This window comes from Xiphophorus couchianus, chromosome 19 (genome assembly GCF_001444195.1).
Source record: "Xiphophorus couchianus chromosome 19, X_couchianus-1.0, whole genome shotgun sequence".
In the NCBI taxonomy this organism is placed as follows: Eukaryota; Metazoa; Chordata; class Actinopteri; order Cyprinodontiformes; family Poeciliidae; genus Xiphophorus; species Xiphophorus couchianus.
The window spans coordinates 18,092-42,085 of record NC_040246.1 but is presented as its reverse complement, the minus strand read 5'-3'; the positions used below and the strand labels follow the sequence as shown (position 1 = coordinate 42,085).

General features: G+C 40.7%; 1 protein-coding gene and 1 long non-coding RNA gene across 3 annotated transcripts; both read left to right on the top strand.

The window, feature by feature from the left end:
• Positions 1–11,992: 11,992 nt before the first annotated feature.
• LOC114134659 (uncharacterized) lies at positions 11,993–15,637 on the top strand. 2 transcript variants are annotated; one of them, XR_003593438.1, is made up of 5 exons: positions 11,993–13,704; positions 14,199–14,773; positions 14,876–14,993; positions 15,226–15,290; positions 15,398–15,637. It is a non-coding gene; the product is annotated as an uncharacterized LOC114134659 (long non-coding RNA). The 2 variants fall into 2 exon arrangements; XR_003593437.1 differs by having other exon boundaries at positions 15,226–15,294.
• Positions 15,638–17,818: 2,181 nt separating this feature from the next.
• On the top strand, positions 17,819–22,471 carry LOC114134658 (MAP/microtubule affinity-regulating kinase 3-like). Its single transcript, XM_028001381.1, has 2 exons — positions 17,819–18,039; positions 22,094–22,471. The coding sequence occupies exons 1-2, from the start codon at positions 17,834–17,836 to the stop codon at positions 22,437–22,439; spliced, it is 552 nt and encodes a 183-aa protein (XP_027857182.1). The 5' UTR covers positions 17,819–17,833; the 3' UTR covers positions 22,440–22,471.
• Positions 22,472–23,994: the final 1,523 nt, after the last annotated feature.

The following is a 23,994-nucleotide window of genomic DNA, read 5'->3' as shown; positions in this document are numbered from 1 at the left end:
ACAAATAACCCCTAAATTAGAACTTTAACTAAAGAGCCATTGCTGTTTGCGCCTTAAGTTATTCATATAAAGCGTTATAAATTTTTTTTTTCACATCCATTCCTTCCATTTTCTTTTGACAAAATTAACTAAATACATTTTAAGTTTTGTAACTACAACCAAATTTTACCAGATGTCCAGGGGTAGAAACCTTAGTGTCATCTGCAATTTTGCTTTTAAGGTTTGATTTGCACACTTCTGACATGATGGGGTTACCATGAATGTCATTACCTTCTGTCTCACTTAATGCCACAGTGGCTATGCTGCGTATTAGGACCTTTGCTTCCTCCAAAGATTGCAACTTGACCAGCTGTGCCATTGAACGCACGTAGATGTCTTTCACCCAATGAGGTTTTTTCCTCAAACAATCCCACTGGGATTTTGATCAGGTGTGCCACATCCACTCGGATGAAGCATGGGGGTAGTTCGCTGCATTTGTTTTAACGCAGAACACCGAAGCACTCATTTACATAGCTCTTCAAATCAGACAGATGTGGGGAAGCCTTAACTAAAGCACCAAGTAAAGGTAAAGAAAAATCTGAAGTGGCCTCTTTTGGACTGGTGCTACAGCGCGAATCCATTCTGACAGCCATCTTGTGATTGCCTGGGCATCATGTCTCTCTGACAGCATTTGAACCACAGGGATGTGGGAGTTGTCGCTTCCTGTTGAAACTCCTTGATACAGGAAGATGTGTCCAGATAAGCCGTTTTGCCTGACAGGCTTTTTTACAACTGAGCCAGTTGCATCAAAAGCAACAGTAGGGTGTTTCTCTGTCTGGCACATCATCATTTGGGTAGGACTCCAGTAGTGACAGAAGAATTTGTCTAATCCAATGTCACCAATACTTCCACTGTGAGGACAACTATATTTTATTGCCTGTAGTGACAAGATTGGGTTTTTATGAGCCATTTCAGATTCACGTTGCTCTTGTTGGTTGCTAAATTTGGTAGATGACTTGGCTCCAGGTCTCCAAAGTCCATCAGTTTTCCTGCCTGTGATGCTCTCCACACATGTGGCTGCAGTCTACCTTCACAAAGTTCTTTTTTAACTTTTGCACGCAGTCTTCCAGACAATGGTCTCTTTGAAAACCCCGTGTGCAGGGATTCATCCGTGTTTGCCATCACACACCGAAGCACCATTGGGCACTGCATGTCTGGTTCCTTTTCACATGTAATGTACAGTTGACCCCTTGCACTCTTTACAGAAACCTCTTATTTTTATGAAGGACGACACCTGGTTGGGACACCTTGGCTCTTTTAAATGTAAAAGTGCAAGAACTTTTAATTTTATTCCAGATTCCCTGGTTCACAACATGAGTCCATGTGCCTCTCTTCAAAACGGTGTATGCCCTTTTTTCTAAACATGTCCTTTTTGTATGTGACTCTCTCTGGAATCATATGCATCCACTCTTCAAATGGGAGCTCCACATTAAAAGTTTTATTGCCTTTGTTTTGTAAAGGAGACATTTGGACCTTTGGTCAAAAGGAGTGTCACTCTCACTGCTATCTGTTCCCGTCATGCTCTTTGGTGTTAGCTTTTCACCAAGTTGTTTACTGAGCTCTCCCCATATACCATCACTTGGAGTTGCAATGTTGCCATTTCTTATGACTGTGTTTTTTGAAGCACACAGGACTTCAGTTATAGCTTTTTGGGAAACTGTTGGGTAAATCGTATTTTTAGTAATTATCAAATATTCGTTGTATCATGTAGCCTTGTAGTTACATTTAGATAATGTTTACTTATATGCTCTTATTCTTTTACTCTTAGTATAAGTAATGTTTCTGTGTGTTAAATAACTTTGATTCCTTCCTAAAGGACTCCCTGGGAAATAGAGGTGTTAGTTGTTCCCAGCTGAGTTTTACAACCCTGGAGGAAACTCTGCTTTGTTCTTTGTGCTACAAAGCCGTTGCTTTGAAGCTATACAACGTGTCCCATTCGACGCCGTGCCTGGAGCAAGAAGGATTTAGATTGTAGATAACATGTGTTTAGTTAGTGATTATCATTTAGCGCTGCAACTATGTGAATTGTTTTCCCCTCCACCATTTTAGAGTTGCAGCGCCCCGTGTGGCAGGGTTCCTAAAATCAATAAAACAGAGGAGCGGGAGATGTGTTTTTCAGAGCGGTAGGAGATTTGTAACTGAAAGCACATCTCTGTCCGTTCTCCTCGCGAGAACAAAGAATTTAACTCTCTTGTCTTTCCTATGTTTGTTTAAATTGTTTTAATAGGTATTTAGACCTGACAGAAACCAATTACTTCTTTGGCATTTGTTTAGCAAAATGATAATAAAAAATAAATCCTGTTAGTTAATTATGTTGAAATATTTCAAATATGGCAGAGAATCAATAGGTTATAACTGTCATTCGGTATCTTCAAGCTGCAGTATGTAACTTCCGTATTTGTTCTAAATGCCACTATTTTGCATTACAGTATGTTACAGACAATCTGTGAAAATCAAAATAAGTACTCCTGTGTCTTCTCCCAGTGCTCCCACATACATGTACATGCATATATATCCATTCATCCATCCATTTTCTAACACCCTTATCCCTAGTGGGGTCAGGAGGGGTGCTGGTGCCATTCCAGCTGAGGCGGGGTCACCTGGACAGGTCGCCAGTCCATTGCAGATACACACACACACATTATACAAATCAACTCATTATATATATATATATATATATATATATATATATATATATATATATATATGCCATTTTCTCTGTCTTTCTTCTCAGCCTGCAACCTGCCTGTTGATGATGTGTGCTTAATTGTGTTTTATTTTACAGATGCTGCTGCTGCTGCTGGGGATTTCTTTAAGGAGGAAGATGACCAGGAAATGGTCACTGTGGCCTCACAAGTTGAGGAGCAAGGATCAAGGCGCTCATCGACGAGCTGGACTGCGAGAGCAGGAAGGACACTGTGGGAGTGCCGCTGCTGGACCACGAGCGCATCCAGCAGGTCTGGCTGGACCAGCGGCGACACATCGCCTGCATTCAGGACCCAGAGGGCTTCCCCCTCCACCTGAAGACAGGGACCCTCAAGAAAGGTGGTGTGGAGCTCTGCTGCTACCGCTGAGCTTGTGGCTCCACCTCCCTGGAGTCCTTCCACCTCCACCTCAACCGCTTCATCCCAGGTAGCCCATTAATATTTTAAATGTTTTTTAATGTTTCCTCTCTGCTTCTCTCCTCTTGTTTTAAACTGAATACATTTCCTTTGGGCCCTGCGACAGACTGGCGACCTGTCCAGGGTGTACCCCGCCTCTCGCCCGGAACGTAGCTGGAGATGGGCACCAGCAACCCTCCCGACCCCATTAGGGACAAGGGTGACCGGAAAATGGATGGATGGATGGACATTTCCTTTGGACTGCAGGGACCAGCGCCAGTGCTGCACACTTCCAGGCCTACCTGCTGGAAGGCCTGATGCGCTGGAACCAGAACCGGATGGAGGAAGCTGTTGGGGGAGCCGCCGACTTGAGGATCTACGGCAGCGTCGAGAGGGAGGCGCTGGACAGACTCAGCCGGAAGGTCCTCAAGGCTCCGCTGGATGAGCGCTACCGGCCTCACGGGGCGTACACGGGTCAGAAATGATCGCTGTTGACTCAGAAGTGTTGACCAAAACTCCAACAAGACAAACGATTACACAGCTGTATGTTAAAGTGCAACAGTTTATTTATTTGGGGTTTTTTTATGTTCTCAGCTCTCAGTAAAGTTATAGTACAAATACAAAAGCAGCACATTTAATTTAAATTCCACTTCAAATACCACTTTTTAAATGTACTTTGTAAGTAAAAACTACACTTCTTTCAGACTGAAAGAGTTAAATGCAATGTTTTTTAATAAAAATTTTATGAAAATGTTTTTCAGCACAAAGGCCAGCGATGCCTGCTTCAAAGTTTAACTATGTAGTATCTGAAAGTTTTCTCACATATCAATCTCACCTATTTAGAAAGCTTGTGTATTTTTTATTGTGATTTTTTGTTTCCAGTGTATATTACTAAATACACTTGAACTTAATATACCATTGCTTATAAGTGGAAGTGTGTTCTTCTGTGAATAAATGCTGTTCACAGAATCAGTGAACTTTGACCCCTGTGGGATTTCAGGCTAGCCTTTGTGAGGTCAAAGGGCAGCCTAACACAGGTGCAGTTACACTGAGGTGTCAGAAGGCTTAAGTTCTCATAGGTTCGTATTACTATGTAGGTAGATATTGTGACTTTGATTTTATTTACATATGCCTTTTGCGCTCTGAACTTAATTTAAACTGATACATATTATAAACTATACATAATAATCAGTAAAATGTTTGTAAAGGTGGAACAATAGAAAAAATACTAAAAAATCCACGACGCAAAATTCCGACGTAGATTCTGCGCTTCTGTGAGCGGCTTCACAAAGTGGCAGAGGAAAGTCGCGACCCACAAGGTCGCGTCTTCGAGACCCTGAGATAAACAATTTCAAACCTATAAACTACAATAATGTGCTAAAGTGCGATCTAAGCATCCTCCATTCACTACTCCATGAAAAATCGGCCCCGTTTGCGTCGTTTTTGCATGAGCGGGGGGAGCGAAGTAATCCAAAGTAAGCCCCCTCTACCAGCCAATTGGTGCGCGCTTCATGTACCGGTGGGCCTTTGGCTTACTTCTTTTTGACACTATTTTCACTCCATATACTTTCGACCAATCACCTTCCACCTTCTGGACATTTAAACTTTGTTGACGACAAAGAGCTAGGATCATTACGTCGGTAACTCTTTGGAATACTTTGGCGAAAGGTAAGTTTAAATATATTTTTCAGGTTTATCCAGCCGAAGTTACCATAACATTGCGGGGACGAGAAGGACAGTAATTCTATGAATCACCGCAAATGGGGGCTTCATATTTGATTTTGTCTACCCTGCCAAAAAAAAGAAGAAAAAATACAAATTGCACTTATTTTTGTAACACGATTGTTATCAAAATTATCAAAGTTCATTTACTTGTGAGTTTATTTGAAAGGTTATGTTTTCATATTATTATTTTGTTTAATCAACGATTACACCAATATGTGTTGTTTCTTGTCATCAATAATTGTGTTACATTTTTTAATATCAAAAACAATGTATTTTTGTCCGCCTATAGTAACGCGTTGTTTTGTCTTGCTTTCCAGACGGTGTGGGCAACATAACGGAGCTAAACATGATCATATTCTACATTACTTCATAATGAATGATATGAATGTGGTATTTCTTCAGAGCATGCTGAGTGAAAAAAAAGTCATAAATCCAGTGTAATGATAATATAATGTTATTAATTAAAACAATATTTATATTTAATTTTTAATTCTTTTATCTCTCGTCAAGATGGCGCCGGCGCAGCTGGCTGCCTGCAGACGCAGCTCCCGTCGTGTGTGTTTGTCTGTGTATATTTGCTGTAACCGATTAAGGATCCGTGCTTGAAGAACCCATGGATCATCAGTTGGGCTTTCCACAATGGCTGGATGTGGTTCTGTTCTCCGTGTTCTTCTGCTACTTTTTATACTCTTGGTTGCGGAGAACCTCTCATTGTTTGCTTGCGTGAACGGCTGATTGCGCTGTGTGGGCCTCTGCTGCTGCCCGAAGACGGGCCTGTGGTCCCGGAGGAGATGACGGGGCTGCAGGTCTGGAGTTAAACGGAGGTGGAGGAGGGGACAGCGCATTTAAGGCCAGCGGTACCGGCGATTATTGTGGGGAACCTGAGGTCTTTGGTAAATTGGACAGACGAACTCACGGCGCTGGTTGGGACCCAGAAGGAGTACTGGGAGTGCAGTATCTTCTGCTTCACGGAAACCTGGTGGCACTCGCTTATTCTGGACTACAGCGTGGAGGTCCCTGGATTTTCCTTGGTGCGGGGGGACAGGGACTTTCCCAAGAGTCGGAAGAAGAGGAGCAGCGGGATTGCACTTTATGTGAGTGAGAGGTGGTGTAATCCCGGTCATGTTCATGTGAAGGAACAGATTTGTAACCCGGACATTGAACTTCTGGCTGTGGGAATGTGGCCGTGCTATTTACCAAGGGAGTTTACGTCCGCCATTTTGATCGCTGTTTACATTCCCCCATCAGTTGATACAGCTGTGGCCTGTGATGTCATCAGCTCTAACGCAGCCAAACTCCAGACTCAACACCCGGACGTTGTTATTGTGTCTTGTCTCTTGTCTCTATGCTGTAACTGCGAAGTAATTTCCCTGCTGGGATAAATAAAGTACTTCTATTCTATTCTATTCTAATACTTATTTATGCTTTTTCCCTGCCAGAACATGCATGCACATCTGGTTCGACGTAGAACCCCTCAGGGTCGACTCCTCATGGGGCCAACTGAGGAGGCAAACTGGAGTGAAGGTGCTGTGGCAGGGAGGGCCTGGCAAGGAGGAGGTTCTGGCTGCCCTTTCAAATAAAGGCCACTAGATCCATTAAAACTTAAAAAAATAAAAAACAAGGCATTTATCAAATCGTGCATATCTTTCAAATCAAGCAAAAAAAACAAAAATCAACTGAATAACTTTTACTTCATTGTTTGTTTATTAATTTTGCCATAGAAAAACCAGCAAAGCTCCTATTTGCTTGTTTGTCCATGGACAAACTCCTTAACAGTCAGCCGGCAAAAAACTGAGAAGGAGGCTCTGTGGGAGGAGAGAAAAGCGCTTACTGGCGAGTCAAAGCACCTGAATTTTATTACAATGTACAATCATAAAAATTTTTTGTTTATTCCATTCATCCATATCTATCTAAGGGGAACACACTCACACCTAGGGAGAATTTAGAGACCAATTAAATCTTACCTTACAACTTAAAACTATGAACAAAAGGACTTAAAAGATAAGTAAACAAAAAAATCTAAATCAAATCTATATTCAGAGGTATTTAAGCTGTACAATCATCCAAGTAGCAGTTTCCAAATGTCTCCGTTTTGTCCCCTGGGGAAACCGGGTTCCCGCGGGCACCGTGTTGGTGACCCCTGTTTAGGATCAATAAAGTATTTTTGAATTGAATTTTGAATTTGAATTTTTCTTCCAAACCATGCTTTACGACAGAGAGAAGTTTTCCCCATTTGAAGGTCCGAAACTGAAAGCAGAAATATAATGTCACACCAGCAGTGAAAGTTTCAAAAATGTCATTGTGAACTTAGACTGGTTGGCCAGTAGGGGGCAGCATAAGGAGTGATAAACATGACAACGTGATACTTGTGTGGCAGTATGCCCTATGGGCTCTGAACGCGTCACACAAGTGCCTGAATTTAATTGGTTGTGGCGCTGTCTGTATATACAGGGCCCTCCCTCACCTGGTAGACATCATGTTTTCCTTCCGGTTCACACCTCGCTGTTTGCTGGCGCTGCACACCAGCCGCTTACTAATGCGCTCTTGAATGATGCGCTTAACGACGCACTAATCGCTGATCGATCCTTCTTGTGGTAAGAAGCTTCTCACACCCTTAATGTCTGTTAGCCTAGCCTTAGCTAAAAAGAAGTTGGTTTCACAGTGGAAAAAAAACGATTCATCAAATTGTGCATATTTTTCAAATCAAGCAAAAAGAACTGAATAACTTTTGATTCGTTGTTATTAATTTTGCCGTAGAAAACCCCCCAACAAAGCTCCTGTTTGCTGTTTGTCAATGGACAAACTCCTCAACAGTCACCTGGCAAAAAACTGGGAAGGAGGCTCTGTGGGAGGAGAGCAAAGCGCTTACTGGCGAGTCAAAGCATCTGAATTTATTAGGTCTCTATATGGCGATTAACATAAATCATTAAAAAAAATTTTATTTTCCATTCATCCATTTCTATCTAAGGGGAACACACTCACACCTAGGGAGAATTTGGAGTGACCAATGAACTCTTACCTTGTTGTCATGTTTTTGGAATGTGGGAGGAAACCGGAGTACCCGGAGGAAACCCACGCATGCACAGGGAGAACATGCAAACTCCTACAGTAGTTATGGGAAGCGAACCCACAACCTTTCGACTGTAAGGCAACAACCTTACGGACTGAGCCACTGTGCAGCCCGCTATAGAATGGCGCTACTATTAATATATCTCTTAGCATTTTGACGTCATCTGCGTTCTCGGCTGACTACATTAGCAACCGGGTTCCCATGGGAACCGTGTTGGTGACCCCTGTTTTGGATCAATAAAGTTTTTTTGAATTGAATTTGAATTTTTCTTCCAAACCACACTCACACCTAGGGAGAATTTAGAGACCAATTAAATCTTACCTTACAACTTAAAACTATAAACAAAAGGACTTAAAAGATAAGTTAAAAACAATCTAAATCAAATCTATATTCAGAGGTATTTAAGCTGTACAATTATCCAAGTAGCAGTTTCCAAATGACAGAGAGAAGTTTTTCCCATTTGAAGGTCCGAAACTGACATAGTTAATAATGAAAGCAGAAATTTAATGTCACATCAGTCGTGTAAGTTTTAAAAATGTCATTGTGAACTTAGACCGGTTGGCCAGTAGGTGGCAGCATAAGGAGTGATAAACATGACAACGCGATACTTGCTTTACCTGCATTATTTGTAGTCCGATTTCTCTGACGCACCAGTGCGTGCGTTCGTCAATGAAAGTCATGGAAACGACGTTAGCGTCCTCAACCCTATAAATGACGCTGACCTTCTGAGTTCTTTCCCCTTTGCGACGGGACTTTTGAGAGAGACACCTGAAGGAGCCTTTACAGCCTCGGAAGGTTTGAGCTTGTTGAAAAGTCTGCTGTGCAAAACTTGTTAAAGAAGCGCTTGCTGAAATACGCACTTGCTGAAGAAGCCCGTGGATAAGAAACCTGCGAAAGACGGTTCCTGGCCAGGAGAAGCACCAACAGGGTGACCGGCTGGAAGGTTAAAATCGTTCTTTTATTTTTAATAAACGAAAGCAAGTTATTACTAAGACATTAGTGACTTGTTTAGTTTATTTTGTGTGTGTGTGTTTTAAAGAAATACTGACTGCTGTAGAAAAAAAAGACTAGTAGCATTCTTTGCTAGCATAGATCGTTCTTAACTAATGAGGCTTTTTCTGAACTGAATTTCGCTGGAAATGTCAGGAATGTTAAACTGTGGTGTAGTGATTTATGAAATATATGTATTTTACTTAATTATAGTCAAATCAGTTAAATTAACGTCAAATTTCTGGAAAATTAGTATGGGTTTTGACCGTTATTTTTTGAAAAATGCCATGATAAACATTCAGTTTCCATGGATACGCTAAATGAAATACGTTAAATATTTAATATTAGGTTTTGACCGTTATTTTTTGAAAAATGCCCTGACAAACATACTTGGTTTCCATGGTAATCACATCAGACTAGCGGTTTATTAGGACACTCGAAGACGCTTTGCATAAAATTTCCATTCATGCACACGTTCACACACTGATGATATTAAGCTAATGGATTGTAGCCACAGATGTTATATCGTGCCAGCAATAAACTCCAGCTAAAGGTGGGAGAAGTGTCTTGCTCAAGGACACAACGACAGACGCGGACCATTGCAGAGCAAACTCCTACCACTGTTGCCCCAGTAATAAGCATTATAAGTGTGTGTGTGTGTGTTTGTTAATGATAGAACATTAATAGGCAATGAATCGTGTATAGACATACAGTAGTTATCATCAATTAAAGCTGATTTTAACAAAGAAAATAAGGATTTCTTTGTAAAAAAAAAAATAAAAAATCAGCTTTGATGACTTTGGTGTTCAGTTTTTGGAAATTAAAACTCTCTGTCTAGGAAAATATAATTGCATTTTTGGGGTGCAACGTATTTGTGAGTTAATTGAATTTGTTTTGTGATTTATATGCTAGTTATTTGAAATTCTGGAAAATTTCAGTAATGCTGACTGGAGTTGTTTTGGTTTGAAAAAATGTTTGTAGTCTCCATGGATACATTGAATAAATAACACACAACTTTATTCTTAGAAAAATCTTTAAAGAACAATCAATGTGTACCTTGATTTCACAAAGTAACTCAATTATTTAGTTTATTGTAATTACTCAAGACCAGAAAAACAGTGTTTTGCTCCATGTTTGAGGCATCATGCACACATAAGGGATGCAGATTATTATTTTAATGATTTTGTCTGGCTTATCTCCAGACAAAATATAATGGCCATTTTAACACTGGATATGGATTTCTTAACCAAATAAACAGTTTTATTTTTGTAGGAGGGAGCCCCTGGAAACGGAGGAAAGGCCACTTATGTTGGCCTGTTTATTTAGATCCCCAGTCTTTAAACTTAATTAATTTTACAGGTTTACATTTCTGCTGTTGGCTATTTGTGGGAGTATGAAGGTAGTACTGATGAGGTGTCAGACTTGCTGTCTTTGTGATTGTGAAAAATTGTGGAGCTCAAAGGAATTTAGTTTGATTAACTACAATTAACATTTTGGTAATTTACAAATGCAATTGGAAACATATATTTCTAAACTTTGATACTTTTAAAGTATTAAAGTTGTGTAAGCAGTGACTTAAGTGTAATAATTATGAATGGATCACATATCTTATCCCTGGCTATTGTTAAGAATGATCAAATGTACCTGAGCATCAAAGATTTGTGAGGATGGGTTGTTATATAAAGGTAAACTGAGTAACTTGTTGCAGTCTTATTTTATTCACACTTATGGCACAGTCTAAGATTACAGGTGTTTCATTAGCTATTAAGACATTCTAAACACAGTGTATAGCTCTTTAATTTATGTTTCCAAATGTTTAATAGTTTATGGTTAGGGATGAATTGCCAATAAGTCTAAATTTGATTTGTTGTCTTTAATGATTGATTGGTACCAAGATGAAGCTGCAAGTTCGTTTGTCTGAGTGGCGATGCTCCATACATGTTTGATCATTGAGTTTTAGAGTGTGTTCTGGTTTTTATGTAAATTTGTATTTTTTGCTGTTTTTTTGTGACTAAAGATAAGCTATATTTGTTTTATCTCTTAATTCCCGTCTTTATTGTATAATCAAATACAATGGCATAGCAATAATATTGTTAATTAAATATATTCAAGAAAAACAAACACATTCACAAACCTGGGTTATTGTATTGTTGGTATTTAGTTCCCTCAAAACATTGCTTTGGACTTTTGTGAAGGTCTAGATCCTGAATTATAGCTTTTTTTGCTTTGTTTTTTTCTTTGCAGCTCAGACCATGGCGCTTCCAGCAGATGGATCCCCAAAGTTGGAGGGACTTCCAGACAATGGTAAGGAACACGGTAAGGTGTGGTCAAATGAAACCGACATGGTTTCTGAAGACTACGGAGAGGGGTTGAGGTGTAGTTCACCTCCGCAGTCTGTGGACTGTGCTACCAGCTCCAGTGGTAGCTCTACTACCAGCTCCAGTGAAGATGAGGTAGGTAATGCCTGTACTATCAGCTCCAGTGGTAGCTCTACTACTAGCTCCAGTGGTAGCTCTACTACTAGCTCCAGCGGTAGCTCTACTACCAGCTCCAGTGAAGACGAGGCTAATAATGAAGATCAGGATGACTTTTATTCCAGACTTCGGGTTGTCCAGGTCCTTGCACCAAACATTAAATTCCTGTGGGGCATAGGAGTGCTTAAACAGTCATTGAAACATCTCAATTCGAAGCTTGATCAGCTGAGCTCCGCTGTGGACCGTGGCAGTGCTGCGTCGCTGCGCTCTGAGATTCTTGAGATTCTTCCCCCAAATTTCAAATACATAAAAGACATTGGGGTAGCTGAGAAGCCTGAAGAAGACACGGCTCCTTGTACTTCACTTGAATTCACGTCTGGACTTGACAAACAGGAAGAGCCCATTTTGCGTCCAGAGAACTCCAGACCTATTGGCACCTCGCAACACCATCAGGTAGGTTTGGAAGAGGACGGGGCTTCTTTGACTTCTGGCCGCGCCAGGAGCATTACACAGAAGGTGGATGCTGCGAAGGAGGACAACCCACCATTAAAGCTCAGTTCTGGTACAGTGCTTCCTTCCAGCTTTGACAAACCGGAAGAGCCCATTTTGCGTCCAGAGGACTCCATTCCTATCAGTGCCTCGCCACAACCTCTGGCAGGTTGGAGAAATTTAGTGACTTTTTGCCGTGCCATTAGAATTCCAAAGAAGGTGGTTGATGCGAAGGAGGATGACACACCATCCAAGCCTAGCGATCGGGTAGGTTCGAAAGAGGACGTGACTCATGCGACATCTGTGACTGGCATAAACCGAAAGAGGACAAACGACAGTGATGCTGAAGAGCAGCCCCCAGGAAAGAGGACCAGGGACACTGTTGCTAAAGAGGAGCCCCCAGCCAAGAGGAGCAAGGACACTCTTGCTGAAAAGGAGCTCCCTGCCAAGAAGACCAGGGACAGTGTTACTGAAGTGAAACTCCCAGCCAAGAGGACCAGGAATAGTGATGATGCTAAACAGGAGCCCTCTGCCAAGAGGGTCAGGGAGAATCAAACTGAAGATGTGCTCCCCTCCAAGAGGACCAGGGACAGTGTTGCTGAAGAGGAGCCCCCAGCCAAGAGGACTAGAGACACTGTTGCTGAAGAGGAGCTCCCAGCCAAGACGGCACAGTAGTATAATGAAGATCCCATTTGGGACGAGGTCCTTCAAAGTATCGGCAGAAGGATGGCATGGAGATATGGTAAAGAATGGGAGGACGAGCCCATTCCATCAACCCCTCTGTTCATTCCATACCGAAAGACAGACCATGAAGATCCTATTCTGTTATCCCCTGTCCTCAGTCCCTCACCAAGGACAGCGTGTGAGGATACTGGTCTGTCATCCCCTGTCCTCAGTCCCTTGTATAGAATGGCGCATAAACTTCCTGTTTTGTTATCCCCTATCCTCAGTCCCTCACCAAGGACGTCGTGTGGGGATCCTGGTCTGTCATCCCCCGTCCTCAGTCCCTCGCATAGAATGCCACGTAAACGTCCTGTTTTGTCATCCCCTGTCCTCAGTCCCTCACGAGGGACGATGCAAGAGGATCTTTTTCTCTCATCCCGTGACGTCAGTCCCTCACCATCGACGCACTGTGAAGATCCCGTTTTGTCACCCCACGTTTTCAGTCCTTCACCATCAACACACTGTGAAAATCCAACTTTGTCATCCCCTGACTTCCGTTTCTGGATGGAGACTGAAAAGGACATAGAAGAGGAACCGACACCTTCAACATCTGGTGGAACTACAGCAAGAGTGAGTTCCAAACACGTGTGGTTTAGACCTCGCTACGTTTCAAGTGACTCTGATTAGATTGGGATCCGTAAAAACTGAGGACCTATGTGGGAAGTCACATTAGGACATATCATCATTTCTCTGTTTTTTTTTTTTTTTGTTTTATTAAAGCCAATGGATTTCTAGCAAGCCTGTGGAAGCCTTAGGTAGCGCGTTACACCGGGGCTTTTCTTTATCCCGCTGCTAGATGTAGCATTTTAGATGTTGAGGATTCTGGCAGGACTCAGGAAGCCTTAGGTAGCACCTTGCACCGGAGTTTTCTTCGTCTTTGTGTCTTCCTCTCATCTTCCCCATGTTTCAGGGTGAAATAGCGGTTCTTCCCCACGCGGTGCTCTCCGATATAGTAAATTATTCTATTCTGTTCCTCCACTAATCCACTCTCCAAGGTTTTAATCTTTCAGGTTTTAGCTGCTCATCGCTGGATCCTTTCGTCGTCGTCCATGTGGTTCCTGTCCTTCTGGACCCCTTGTTTTTCACACTGCTTGTAAGTTTTTCCACATTCACATGATACTGCTTGCCTCCTACTGGTGGTGGGGACCATCAGCTTTACTAAATCAAAATAGAAATAGAAGTTATTAGTAATTTACAAAGTGCTCAACCACATAGAGTTAAAATTTACATTAAGTAAGGAATGCTTGCCTGACAATACGTTGTATCAGAAACCAAATTAAAGCATCAGGACAATAAGAAATTAGAAGACAAAGGAGAACATAGACAGAATTTATGATTGAAGGATTTAATTAAGAGCTTTTATTCAGAGAGACACTAGAGAACAGGATCAGAGGAAAGGAAATGGAGAGCATGTGGAGTAAAGTTTTATGTAGATAAACTATTAATCTCATGAAACAAATAGTTTATATGGCCAATAGCATGTTCATGTGTTACAACACAGAAAAATCACAAAAGAAGAATAGACATTAAAAAAATACTCGACCCAATTTCAGGCTTCTCAGATTTCTGATTCTCTGATCATCCCAGGTTGGATCTCCTCCGCCTGTAATCCTCCACCTTCAGCACCACCAGTCAGGTGGAGGAAGATAAGAGAACCCAGTTGACAAAAAAAAGTAAGAAAACTTATTTTCATTTTAAATATGGATGAAATTGAGCTCAAATTTCAAAATTGTTCTTCCTTCTGTCCACCTATATTCTATTTGTTAACCCTGTTGTCTTTTCTCTGGATTTCATTTCTACATCAACTCATGTCACATGACATGAGTTGACCAACAATTAAAGCAGAAGACCAGCGCCGCCTGTAATCCTCCACCTTCAACACCACCAGTCAGGTGGAGGAAGATAAGAGAACCCAGTTGACATAAAAAAGTAAGAACATTTCTATCTACGCAACATAACTAATCATTTCAAATATAGCTGCAGAGAGCTGAGCTGAAAGTTAGAAGCTGTCTGCTGTTCATGCATATTTTCCTCCTTAACTTTATCTTCTCTCTTTATTTCATTTCTCTGTGAACTCATGTGATGACTGGAGTTGACCAACAATTAAAGCAGAAGACCTGCTCCACCTGCTGTTCTACTGGTTGGAAGAGATTGTGGGAAAGGTGAGGACATGATGATGACTTTGATCAGAAAGTCTCTTCCAATAATCCGTGCTTTAGACAGAGATTAAGGAATGTGTGTCTGATCATGTGATGATTCGCCAGCATCACTGGACCAATCAGGCGAGAGAAGACAGAGAGGACTGAGGACTAAAACGAAAATACTCTGCCTGCCAAAAAAGGCAGACGATCCAGTGGCCCCAGGTTTACACACCATCTGCTGGTACTAAATATATTTTTTACAACCTTAACTTTTCAGCCATTCTATAGTTGAGATTATTTTCTTAATTATCCAAGAATTGAAACCTTGGTTTTCCTTCCTGTTAGATCATATAAGCAAAAAAATAAACAAATTTTAACGTGCAAAAAGTTTATTTACAGTGAGCAACGCTAAAACACTTTTATACATACAGTGCAGTAAACAGTTCTCATTAAATTCCCCCCCGTTGTGACAGGTTTGAGGCAGACCGACCGCTGGGGAGATGGACCTCACCTGACACCATTACTCTGGATGTAACAGGTAGGTGAGCAGAAACTGAAGCTGCTGAGACATCTCAGCAAAGTTTCAGCATTTAATGACGTGCGTTCAACTCTGCGTTTCTCAAATTTGTTCTTCTGTTTCTTTAGCTCGACTCTCCTGTCCATTAAAACATCAGTGACTCGAGAAGTGGACAGCGAGGTTTCTGGTGCCTGGGTGGAGACGAGATTCTGATTATTCAAGAGCCAAAACAAAACGTCAGAATAAATAGTTAGAAGGCAGATTTGTTTTCTATTTGTTGTTGTTTTCATCATTAATGCTCCACAACACAAAATTCATCAGTGCTGTAACTCTTGAGTTGAATAAAATGTTCTTCTTTCAATCTGTTATTTCTGGAGTCTTTTTATTTGAACCATAATCATTTTTGGAAACGTTATATATTAAAGGAACGCCCACATTTTTAATAGAACTTCATAACTGCTCAAAGCACAAACTGGAGAACAGGTTTAAAATAAATGTTTTTTTAGTGTTAATTCATTTGTAGTTACATAAATACAAAATTCACATCTTAAAAACAAACACAAGCCAGTCACACTGAAGAAGTTTTCTGATGTTGACCTTCGACCCTTAGCTTCAACTGATTCACTGAAGGGTTGGGTAGAAATGTTACCCAGAGAACGCTCTTTTTCCTCATGGACTCATGACCAATGAAACAAACTGGAAGAACTGGAAGCTGAACCAGTTGGTGGATCAAGTCGGTCAACTCCAAGTAGCCAACACCGATCGCCTTTGAAGCTTCACAGCTCCGACTCTGGCTTATGGAAACCTTTCCTCCAGTTTGAGCCGAGACTGTGGAAGGTTGTTTTTTTTTTACGGCCTGCTGCTTCTTCAGTTGCTGTGAACCAGAGTGACAAACAGGAGGAGTGAGCAGAGAGAGACGGCGCCAGTCAGGACGGCTTTCACCAGCAACACCGTCCAGCTGCCCGGCATGAAGACATGAGACGGACATTACCGGCAAAATAATCTATTACAATAAGAGTTTGGCTGAAATATTTTTGCAACGACTGAGAAATATGAAAAAAAACACCCGAAAAAAACAAGACATAAAATGATTAAGTCTGGTTCTTTGTTGACCGCTACACAGTGGTCAACAAAGAACCAAGACAGAAGCTACAAACCTTTAAGTCACCATGCCGAGTTATGAAACAAAAAGAAAAGCCATAAAGCCAAACAGTACATGAATCTTTTTGATTTTAGTCTTTTATTCTCCAGTTTTCCTAAACGTTAAACCTAACAGTTAACATTTGATGATGATGTATTTGTTTCCCAACCATCTGAAACGCTGACATTTTCATACGTCCACTTCACATTTTAAGTGCTGCTTTGCTTTTATCTGTTACATAAAATTCCAGTAAAATGCAAAAAATAAAATAAAATAAAGGTTTGCGATTGTAGCAAGACAAAATGTGAAAATGACTGAATGCTTTTGCAAAAGCACTGCAACCAGAACGATTGGTTTGGGTGAATTTAGGAACCACCAAGAAATAACGCAACGTTTTCTCCTCTTGCATATTTATTAAAATCCTTTGTTTTTACATAGTGTTGCATACAATCTCTTAAGAGTACAGCGGAAGGAAAGTTTAACGTGGAGAACAAAACCAACACAGTATAACCACTCTGTATTCATGTTAAAACTCACTGCAGCTCTCGGCCATCAGCCCAAGAAACCAACAAGAAAAGCGAGCAAATGCCTTCAGTTCGTAGCATTGTGTGTGCAAAACAGGGAGAGTCAGGTCCCAGGGCCCATTTTCCAGCAGCTTCCTTACGTTGCAGGCCACAGAAAAATCTAGAAATCTCCGGTTGCCTTCTATCTTCCGTCAGGGCTGCCGTGCATTTCCGGTGTGTAAGTTAGAAGAACAATCATGACCCACAGATGCAGCATCGCCTAAAGAAAAAACACAACAAAACAAAAACTGATTAAACACTTTGAATGTATTGTCAGACGATAAACTATCCCATGTGGTAAAAACCAACAATGTTGTTGTTTTGAGACCATATTCAACTAATAATATGGACAGGCGATATGTCCAGGGTCAGCAGCCCTCATGACCCCACTATAATGATAATTCATGATAATTAATGGATGGATAAATGTGCTCTTAATGTAATGTACATTTGTCTCCAAAATATTGATTTGATTCATGTTTTATTACTTTTGTTTGAGATAGATTGGGTGTAAGGATAGATAAATACATCTCCATAATGTTTCCTTATTGTTGCTTATTCTAGATTGTTTGTTACTAATATAATTTTAAATAAAGATTTAATACAGATTTGAAAATAAAAAAGTGACTTACCACGTGACAGACATACCACGTGACATATCACGTTTTGTAGCCATTTCTTTGCTTTGCTATTTAATTTGTATTTTTAATGTTGAAAGTCTTCTTGGGTGTTTTAAAAGGCGTTGGCAAATAAAATACGTTATTATTAGTATAATTATTATAACAAGGTCGGTACAGGAAATAGTGTCACTAGCGCCCCCTTCATTTACGGAATGAAAAAGTCACATTTCCATATAAGGTATGAGACTGACAGTGGTCCGTCCGCGCCCCTTTCTGTTTGTTGCAGCGAGGTGTACTTGGGTGTACTTGCCCTCACCTGGTAGGCATCATGTTTTCCTTCCGGTTCACACCTCGCTGTTTGCTGGCGCTGCACACCAGCCGCTTACTAATGCGCTCTTGAATGATGCGCTTAACGACGCACTAATCGCTGATCGATCCTTCTTGGGGTAAGAAGCTTCTCACACCCTTAATGTCTGTTAGCCTAGCCTTAGCTAAAAAAAAGTTGGTTTCACAGTGGAAAAAAAACGATTCATCAAATTGTGCATATTTTTCAAATCAAGCAAAAAGAACTGAATAACTTTTGATTCGTTGTTATTAATTTTGCCGTAGAAACCCCCCCAACAAAGCTCCTGTTTGCTGTTTGTCCATGGACAAACTCCTCAACAGTCACCTGGCAAAAAACTGGGAAGGAGGCTCTGTGGGAGGAGAGCAAAGCGCTTACTGGCGAGTCAAAGCATCTGAATTTATTAGGTCTCTATATGGCGATTAACATAAATCATTAAAAAAAATTTTATTTTCCATTCATCCATTTCTATCTAAGGGGAACACACTCACACCTAGGGAGAATTTGGAGTGACCAATGAACTCTTACCTTGTTGTCATGTTTTTGGAATGTGGGAGGAAACCGGAGTACCCGGAGGAAACCCACGCATGCACAGGGAGAACATGCAAACTCCTACAGTAGTTATGGGAAGCGAACCCACAACCTTTCGACTGTAAGGCAACAACCTTACGGACTGAGCCACTGTGCAGCCCGCTATAGAATGGCGCTACTATTAATATAACTCTTAGCATTTTGACGTCACCGGGTGATCATCATCCGGGCCTTTTCACGTCACTTCCGTTGAAAACAACACCACGTGCGTTGCCCATGAACCAGTAGCTGTCACTTCCAGCGGGATTAAAAGCAGCATTTATTTGACGTATAAATGCAGACTGGTTGAAGCTAGTTTGAACCAAAAAAGTCAAGCTTCGGAGAAGGTAGGGGTTGAGTTTGTAGCGGCTATTTTGCTTGCCAAACGGAACCACCGGTCAAGGAAACCGGTGTCGCTTGAATTAGCTCATGTCCTCAAATCTCCAAACACGTTCGACGTTCACCTTTGAAGGGTTTTGTGAAAATAGCTCATGCTAACAAACGCTTTGCACCTCGTTATGCTCCTGAAGTAATTTGTGAAATGCAATTAAATAACATTACATTGTAAGAAACTGAGACTTGGAAGCTAACGTTAACTTGAGGCAGCAAACGCTGACTGCTCACGTCACTGAGCTCACTGCTCAGTGACGTTTGGTGGTGGCTCACACCGTCGCTAACGTATTCCGTCACACACTTTATTTCTCTTTTCTTTTCTCTTCCATTCACTGAAATTGGTGAGAAATGATTTGTGTTGTGCACAATCCACAATCTGTTTTGTTGTTTTCTTCTCCTCTGACTCCCCGTGTGAATTTTCTCACGGCGCCTCAGAGTCTCAACCGAGTTTGAGAGAAACGGGAGACTTGAGGGCTCAAGGTGAGCTTATACCTGCTGCCCCCCAACACACACACACACACACACACACACACACCGCTTCCCATGTAGCGTCAGGCCCGCGCTGCTTTGCCCTGAGTGTGTAGGAGTTGCAGCAGTGTGTTGTTGCAGCTTTGTTGCTGCGGTTGCATGGCTGTGTGACGTGCCGCTCTGCTAACGCTGCATGCTAGCTGAAGATTCAAAGTCTGCTTTAATTCTGCTGAAATGTCTCCGGTTTCTGTTGAGATTCTCCAAAAATATTCCTTTACATGATCTATGAAAAACCCAGAAAGCGGTGGAGGCTTTTAGTAAAAACTATTTTAAAATGTCAAATTTTGGTCATTTAAAAGAAAAATGGATATGAAAAGTAGAAATGTTTTTTTTTGTTTGTTTGTTTCTTCTCTGGTTTGTAAAGCCAGAGAAGAAGAAACGACCAGAATTTCTTTGTGTTATTTACTAAATAAATAGATTTAAATGTTAAGTCAATAATTACTGGGGTTTCAAATCAAAACGACACAAAAGACAAACAAAATAGATTTATTTCAAATAAAACTAATATACATTAGAATACTGAAGTTACAAAAAGATTTTATACTGTTATGTAAAATACATGTTTTGAAGGAATCCCTTTGATCTTATAAATTAGTAAGAAGACGTGGAGCTTCTGCTACATGAGGAAACATGGAAAGAGCTGATCAGAAATAAAAATAGATTTAAAAAAGTTTGACTGCTTTAAAGTCAGTCAATATTTTTTTAATTGATTATTGAGGAATGTTATAAGTACTTTAGTTACTTTGAAATTCTTACATTATCTTTTGAGATGCTGTTGTCATTTCCTATCAGAAATAAGTTTTTAATCTCCAATTGTCAGGTATGAAGATGTTTATGTTAGTGATGGGTAAATGAGGCGTCATGTATCGTTTTGACCCAAAGCAAAACTGTATTGATACCGCGTCTATACTGTGTCACTGAATACTGACACCTGCTGGACATTAAAAATCCCTACAGGCAACGCAGTTCACAGACTGATTTGATGACCTAGTCTATACAATAAGATTTAAGTCATTTAATTTCATCGTATATTATATATTGTATAATGTCATATCTTCAGTTAAAATCAAAATATATTTGATATTCTTCGATACAGTCAATAAGTAATGTGAACATGAACCAAGTGATGAAAATGAAAGCGATCGTGTTTGGAATGAGGATGCTTGTGGACTGGGGGTTTTTTTGTTGGTGTTTTTTCCCACAAATTTTCATTTAAAAAAAAAAAAAGTTTTTTCTAAAATTTTGAAATTTAATCTGTTCCGTTTTTTTGACACAACTTCTCCTGCTGTAGAAAAAATGAAGTAAACAAAACATTTATATGAAATAATTGATAAAAAGCAGCTGAGTAATTTGTAGACTGGCTGTATACCTGAGTTTATCCAGGTGTATCTGTGACTTCATTCTGATGCCCTATGCCTCAGCATTGAGGAGGTGAATTTATTTAAATAAAACAGATTTTAGTGACACTCTATATTGTTCACATAACTTACATTTTGTCTTTTATATTTTGTACGCAGATCTTTATGGATGTGTTTTGCTGGAAATGTCTTTTGTGTATTTATTTATAGCGGGATTGTCTTTATTTCCCTTTTTTCTGCCTAAAGATTTTTATTTATGGAGGGTAATTTAAGAATAAAATTATGAAATGTATAATTTCAAAGGAGAAACATGCAAAACTTAACCTGCGGAATATAATATGAAAGTAAACTAAGAGTCGGTTTCAGCTGAATTTGGATTCAGATAGATCGAGTAGAAACTGAAAAGAACCGGATGAAACAACTACGAAGTGAGAACCAATACCTTATTTTCTGACGTAAGATTAAAATGGCCCCATACTACCAAACCTTTCGTTTGCCTTGAGGCTCCATAGTTGACGCTGTACCGTAAAAGATCGAGAATTATTTTGGCAAATGCATCCCGTTGACAGATTGGCTTCCATATATAAACAGTTTGGCGCACCAGTGTCATTTCGAAACAGTTCCTGTATCGGTCACGTGACTTGCTGAAAACGATACGCGCACCGACGCTGATTTTGGTCTATGAGCTTGACACATGCGCCGACGCATCGGTGTTACCGGACCCATCACTAGTTTATGTTTCAAACATCTTATCGACAGTTAAAGAACTTTTTAAAAATGTATTTATGTACAGTGAATCAAATCTTAATGTTGCAGTGATATTCTGGGTTTTTCAGAGATGGCTTCAGTCTGTTTTACTTTCTTTTACTTCCCCTTTCTCAGTTTGGAAGTCACAGACAAAATGTAGTAAAAGTAACGAGAGAGTAAATATGCTAATAGATTATTTAAAACCGTTTTTTATTATTATTAAAACAAGATTTAACTTTACCGTTAAACTGGAATAAAATAAAAGTTGGTTTCACAAGCAAAAAATAAAAAAAGCTGTAATGACTGTTGACTACATTTTGTCTAGTTAAAGGCTCCACAGCTTTGTGCTGCAACCTAAATGTGACATAAAGATAAACTGAGCTCAGAGCGGCTCAGGTCACAGTAAGAAAAACTTCAGCTTTATTAGACTTTATAGTTTCATTCACTGCCGCCCCTAAAAGAAACAAAAAGTCACTTCTGTGAAAGATTTGTTGCAAACAATCCCAGCAGGATTTTAATTTATTCTAAGCCAAGCTCTCCTCCGTGTCTTTCTCCCCACAGTCGCCATGTACCTGGGGATCAGAAAGGGGAAATGAAAGACGGTAAGCCCCGCTCCCTCAGATTCACTTGGAATATGAGAACCACCAGCTCCATGGAGCCCTGCGACATCATGAGGGAGATCCGCAAGGTGCTCGACGCCAACAACTGCGACTACGAACAGCAAGAGAGTTTCCTGCTCCTCTGCGTCCATAGCGACGGGCGGGTCGAGAACCTGGTCCAGTGGGAGATGGAGGTCTGCAAGCTCCCCCGTCTCTCCCTGAACGGCGTCCGCTTCAAAAGGATATCCGGGTCGTCCATCGCTGTCAAGAACATTGCTTCCAAAATAGCCAACGACTTAAAACTATGAACAAAAGGACTTAAAAGATAAGTAAAAAAAAATCTAAATCAAATCTATATTCAGAGGTATTGAAGCTGTACAATCATCCAAGTAGCAGTTTCCAAATGTCTCCGTTTTGTCCCCTGGGGAAACCGGGTTCCCGCGGGCACCGTGTTGGTGACCCCTGTTTAGGATCAATAAAGTATTTTTGAATTGAATTTTGAATTTGAATTTTTCTTCCAAACCATGCTTTACGACAGAGAGAAGTTTTCCCCATTTGAAGGTCCGAAACTGAAAGCAGAAATATAATGTCACACCAGCAGTGAAAGTTTCAAAAATGTCATTGTGAACTTAGACTGGTTGGCCAGTAGGGGGCAGCATAAGGAGTGATAAACATGACAACGTGATACTTGTGTGGCAGTATGCCCTATGGGCTCTGAACGCGTCACACAAGTGCCTGAATTTAATTGGTTGTGGCGCTGTCTGTATATACAGGGCCCTCCCTCACCTGGTAGACATCATGTTTTCCTTCCGGTTCACACCTCGCTGTTTGCTGGCGCTGCACACCAGCCGCTTACTAATGCGCTCTTGAATGATGCGCTTAACGACGCACTAATCGCTGATCGATCCTTCTTGTGGTAAGAAGCTTCTCACACCCTTAATGTCTGTTAGCCTAGCCTTAGCTAAAAAAAAGTTGGTTTCACAGTGGAAAAAAAACGATTCATCAAATTGTGCATATTTTTCAAATCAAGCAAAAAGAACTGAATAACTTTTGATTCGTTGTTATTAATTTTGCCGTAGAAACCCCCCCAACAAAGCTCCTGTTTGCTGTTTGTCCATGGACAAACTCCTCAACAGTCACCTGGCAAAAAACTGGGAAGGAGGCTCTGTGGGAGGAGAGCAAAGCGCTTACTGGCGAGTCAAAGCATCTGAATTTATTAGGTCTCTATATGGCGATTAACATAAATCATTAAAAAAAATTTTATTTTCCATTCATCCATTTCTATCTAAGGGGAACACACTCACACCTAGGGAGAATTTGGAGTGACCAATGAACTCTTACCTTGTTGTCATGTTTTTGGAATGTGGGAGGAAACCGGAGTACCCGGAGGAAACCCACGCATGCACAGGGAGAACATGCAAACTCCTACAGTAGTTATGGGAAGCGAACCCACAACCTTTTGACTGTAAGGCAACAACCTTACGGACTGAGCCACTGTGCAGCCCGCTATAGAATGGCGCTACTATTAATATATCTCTTAGCATTTTGACGTCATCTGCGTTCTCGGCTGACTACATTAGCAACCGGGTTCCCATGGGAACCGTGTTGGTGACCCCTGTTTTGGATCAATAAAGTTTTTTTGAATTGAATTTGAATTTTTCTTCCAAACCACACTCACACCTAGGGAGAATTTAGAGACCAATTAAATCTTACCTTACAACTTAAAACTATGAACAAAAGGACTTAAAAGATAAGTAAACAAAAAAATCTAAATCAAATCTATATTCAGAGGTATTTAAGCTGTACAATCATCCAAGTAGCAGTTTCCAAATGTCTCCGTTTTGTCCCCTGGGGAAACCGGGT

What these genes read in the sequence shown, in the direction of transcription:
- LOC114134658 (XM_028001381.1), top strand. Translation starts at nt 17,834, where the DNA reads ATGAGACTGACAGTGGTCCGTCCGCGCCCCTTTCTGTTTGTTGCAGCG. An exon ending in GCTGATCGATCCTTCTTGGG is followed by an intron (nt 18,040 to 22,093) that starts GTAAGAAGCTTC and finishes TTCTCCCCACAG; the next exon opens with TCGCCATGTACCTGGGGATC.